This window comes from Clupea harengus, chromosome 5 (assembly GCF_900700415.2).
Source record: "Clupea harengus chromosome 5, Ch_v2.0.2, whole genome shotgun sequence".
Lineage (NCBI taxonomy): Eukaryota > Metazoa > Chordata > Actinopteri > Clupeiformes > Clupeidae > Clupea > Clupea harengus.
In genome coordinates, this window is record NC_045156.1 from 8,057,454 (window position 1) to 8,062,453 (window position 5,000).

The 5,000-nt window shown below is 47.7% G+C and overlaps 1 protein-coding gene across 1 annotated transcript in view; it reads left to right on the top strand.

Moving 5' to 3' along the window:
• The window catches only part of lrp1aa (low density lipoprotein receptor-related protein 1Aa), a 149,331-nt gene that overhangs the window by 72,975 nt on the left and 71,356 nt on the right, over nucleotides 1-5,000 (top strand). Inside the window, exons 13-16 of the mRNA XM_031567561.2 lie at nucleotides 614-836; nucleotides 1,286-1,475; nucleotides 1,862-1,987; nucleotides 3,846-3,986. Coding sequence (XP_031423421.1) covers nucleotides 614-836; nucleotides 1,286-1,475; nucleotides 1,862-1,987; nucleotides 3,846-3,986 — 680 coding nt within the window. The remainder of the gene's footprint in view (nucleotides 1-613; nucleotides 837-1,285; nucleotides 1,476-1,861; nucleotides 1,988-3,845; nucleotides 3,987-5,000) is intronic.

Here is a 5,000-nt window from a genome sequence, read left to right on the forward strand (position 1 = left end):
ATCAGTCAGTCTGTGTTTGTGTGTGTGTGTGTGTGTGTGTGTGTCTGTGTGTCTGTGTGTCTGTGTATCTCTGTGTGTGTGTGACTTACAGCTCAGATGGGGTGTTAATGAAAGCCATTAGTCAGCATATGAGGGGAGAGAGTGGAGGAATTGGAACACAAACCTGTGATAACCCCAAGGGTGTGTGTGTGTGTGTGTGTGTGTGTTTGTCTGTGTGTGACAGACCTTTAAGCAGTTGTATACAATTCTAGTAATTGCTGCCAGAATGTAATCAACGTCAGTTGTTGTGTGATTGTAAATAAATAAACCTAAAACATCCATTAAGTTATTTAGATATTTTATAAATTAGTTTAAATTGTCTCTGTGAAGTGTACAGACACAGCCAAACTCTTAACTGTGGGATTACAAAAGGAGCAAGTGTCTGATTGCCCCTTTAATGTTGCCTCTGCCTTTGTGAAGGAGTGCGATTGAAATGCCATCAGTCTAAGCAGAATCTGAAAAGCAGGATGAAACATAAAATGGGCTTTGATGTTGCTCAGGCATTTCCAGAGATCTATCAAACACCTGATGACAAGATTCTGTTGTTGTTGTTGTTTTTTTTCTTCTGCGTTAGGTGGATGTACTGGACTGACTGGGAAGAGGACCCGAAGGCGAGCAAGCGTGGGAAGATCGAAAAGGCCTGGATGGATGGCACGCACCGCGACGTCCTCCTGTCCTCCAAGACGGTGCTGTGGCCCAACGGCCTCAGCCTGGACGCCCCCCAGGGGATCCTGTACTGGGTGGACGCCTACTACGACCGCATTGAGATGGTCTACCTCAACACCACCGAACGCAAGGTCTGACCCCCTGACAAACGTCAGCTAGAATTAACGTTCACTTCCAGTGCCCAGATAAGTGCCCCAATAAGCATCTGCAAACGCAGTGAGAGTGTTTGAAGCTGCTACATTTTTGCAATGGTTGCATTTTCTTCCTCCCTGCGTTATATTTATATCAGACAGGCTTTTTTATTTGTCATGTTCACCATCACCAAGGTTCAGGAACTGCTTGTGACTGGTTGACTTATCGAATGAAAGCTATGTGAAAACATGTCTATTTAAGCTGACAGGGATATTTAGCTAGTCCAGTGTGATTTTTTATACTGCACTAAGCACTTTTCTAAGCCAGGGTAAGAGAAGTTTGGTAAGTATTTACACACAAGCTGACCATGACATTCATGTCACTTTGGTTCTGTGTGTGTGTGTGTGTGTGTGTGTGTGTGTGTGTGTGTGTGTGTGTGCGTCTTCAGACTGTATATGAGGGGCAGGAGATGAACCATGCATTTGGTCTGTGCCACTACAACAACTTCCTCTTCTGGAACGAGTACCGCAACGGGCTCATCTACAAGCTGGACATGAACACCAAGACTGTCACCCTGCTCCGCAATGAGAGGCCGCCTATTTTCGAGATCCGCACGTATGATGCCCAGCAGCAGCAAGGTGCAGTTTGTCCCTCCTGGCTCTCTATACCAGATTCCTGAGTATATAGAGTATCTGTACACATTTCCTGAGATACTATATGTAGAGTATCCTGAATATCTGAATAGCAGGCATTGTGTGTGTGTGTGTGTGTGTGTGTGTGTGTGTGTGTGTGTGTGTGTGTGTGTGTGTGTGTGTGTGTGTGTGTGTGTGTGTGTGTGTGTGTGTGTGTGTGTGTGTGTGTGTACATGTGTGAGACAGAGAGAGAGAGAGAGAGAGAGAGAGAGAGAGAGAGAGAGAGAATGTGCATGTCACAGTATAAATGTGCTTAGTGCATATTTGTGTAGGTGTGTGTTTTGTGTACTCATGTGTGTATTACTGTGTGTGTGTGTGTGTGTGTATCCCAGGCTCTAACATATGCCGCGCGCATAACGGAGGCTGCAGCAGCCTGTGTCTGGCCACGCCGGAGGGCCGCTCATGCGCCTGTGCAGAGGACCAGCTCCTGGACCCCGCAGACAACACCAGCTGCAAGGGTGAGGGTCAGAGGTCACAGGGTCAGGGAACACACATAGGCATACACACAAATAGAGAATTATGCACGTGCAGGAACCAACATGCAATCAGAACATCAAAGAACAAAGGTCATATTCACATTTGAAAAAACATGAAGTCAGTTGCACACACACGCACGCGCACACGCGCATGCTCATGCACACACATACACGCACGCACGCACGCACACACACACACACACACACACACACACGCACACGCACACAATCCTTCATATGCATGTAATGCACAGAGATACACACACACACTCTCTTAGCCCCGTGTCACTTGAGCAACAGTACCATCTGCAGTGCAGTGAAAAGAAAAGCGCTGCAGGTTACTCCTGACATTTGGAACAGTAGCTCAGAAGTACCACTGTTCTGGTGCCTATAATCAGAACTTGAGCCGCACACACACACACACACACACACACACACACACACACACACACACACACACACACACACAGACAACGTGTGTTTTTCACCGGCGTCAGGTTTCCCCAGAGCTGCCTACCACAAGTCCCACTCCCGTAGATCCCTGCTCCGAGCACGCGGTTTACTGACGGCCACTTTGCGCTAACCTTTGCTGTCAGCACTCACGGAAAGCTCCGGACCGATACGGCCACGTGAGGCTTTCAGAAGGCCGCTCTTGTCTCAGGAGACACTGGGCTGTGTGGAGTCCTACGCTTCTCCTCTTTCCTTTGTTCTCTACCACAGGAGTCTGTGTGTGTGTGTGTTGGGGGTGTGTGTGTGTGTGTGTCCGTCTGGTCCTCTATGTCTGTCTGTCCGTTTCTCTCATTCTCACTGTTATGTTTTCCCTCAGTCTGCCTCCCTCTTTTACTTGTTGTCACCATTCTTATGGTCTGTTACCCATACTCTGGCAAACACACACACACACACACACACACACACACACACACACTCTCGCATACAAACACACAGAGAACACCACAAGCATACACACTCGCTCTCTCTCACTAGCAGTGTCCCCTCTTTCACCCCGTGCTAACTCATGCTCGGTGAAACCGCAGTGCTCCTGACTCACTAGTTGTGGACCAGCAGAGCCACAGGCCAGTCCAGACTCCAGACGCTGAATACACGGCGAAACACAACTGACCTCCCCGCCTGGCCTCTCCCCAAATCCCCCCGCCCCGTGCCCCCCGCCCCCTCGGACCCCATGACCCCCCTGCAGCCTCCCTGCACCGGTTGCGTTCTGTCAGGAAGTGCATCACATGCTGGAAGTTTCTATGGACCTAAGTGGAAAGACCAAAGACGTGAGGGATTAGCGAGATTAGCTCAGGATAAAACAGTATTTCATTTCCAAACGGAGAGGGGAGAGAGGTGGAGAGGTGGAGAGGGGTGGAGAGGGGGAGAGGGGTGGAGAAGGGGAGAGGGGCAGAGGGGTGGAAAGGGGGAGAGGGGGAGAGAAGGGGAGAAGGAGAATAAAAAGAAAGAAAGAAAAAAAGAGAGAGACTTGTGTGATACTCTAGAGTTAGGAGCCATCTTTAGAGCTTGAAAAGTTCTGGAAGAGTGGGAAGGTGAGAATGTGACAGGCTTGTCACATACACACACACACACACCCACACACACACACACACACACACACACACACACACACACACACACACCCACACACACATTTACAGGCATGCACACACAAATCTGCCACTCATCTAGCCAAACTTCTGAATATGCATTGGCTCTACTCAATTGACTGACAGAAGAGTTGGACCCTTATCATTAACTGTAACTGCGTGTCTGTCTCTGTGTGTGTGTGTGTGTGTGTGTGTGTGTGTGTGTGTGTGTGTGTGTGTGTGTGTGTGTGTCTGTCTCACAGCCAACCCTTCCTACATCCCACCGCCTCAGTGTCAGAAAGGGGAGTTTGCCTGCAAGAACAACCGCTGCATCCAGGAACGTTGGAAGTGCGATGGTGACAACGACTGTCTGGACAACAGCGACGAGGCCCCTGAACTCTGCCGTGAGTGTCACCAATCACTGACCCCAAAACAGTCCTACACAGCTACACCCAAACACACACACACACACATTTGGCACTAAATGATTCATTGAAGTTGTGGACAATAAGGGCATGGAAAATGAAAATTTCGATACATTTTAAGTCCAACTCCATAACCCACCTTTAAAGGGCGTTTGGCTTGTTTTAGAGATGTCCAGTATGGTTAGTACTGTTATTTTTCCCATTCATGCGTAGTCAACATATGTCCATGGGTTTCTCCAGATACTCATTAATACGCAAAACATTTCAAAATATCTCCCCACGCATGTACCTGTAATGGCGGAATAACCCTGAACAAACCATATGCCCGGGTCCTGTAGAAGATCTCTCACAGCATACCTGATTGGAGAGGGTATCCTGTTTGACACAGTACTATTATTGAACAGGCTACACACCACACCACGTACACACTCTGACACAAAGATAGCTCTGGGTTTCTGATTGATGCAATGTCACAATTTAATCTGGCTTTGTTCTCTGTTGAGTTCTTGTCATAAGTCAACCATTGGTCCCTATCTTTTGTCTTAATTCTCTCTCTCTCTCACTCACTCACTCTCTCTCTCTTTCTCTTCATCTTTATATTCGCTCTGTGGTCACTTTATATTCCCTCAGGAGTTACTTCACAAATGGGCCTCTACATCTTTATCTGTTCTGGTCTTTTTTCTGTCGTCTTTTATCTACTTTATCTAATCTCTCTTGCCTCTATCACTCTAAGCTCTCTTTCTCTGTATCTCTCAGCCCCCCCCCCCTCTCTCTCACTCTCTCTGTCTCTCTTTCTTTCTTTTTCCATTAAGTACGCAGAGTTGTTCAGCTGATTACATTCACTATCCATTATCCTGCAGCATGTCAGTGAGGGGCTTTGAATGTTGACAGATAAATGTAACAGAAATGTGGACATGTCTTGAGTGAGTGAGTGAGTGAGTGAGTGAGTGAGTGAGTGAGTGATACAGTGAGTGATACAGTGATACAGTGGGT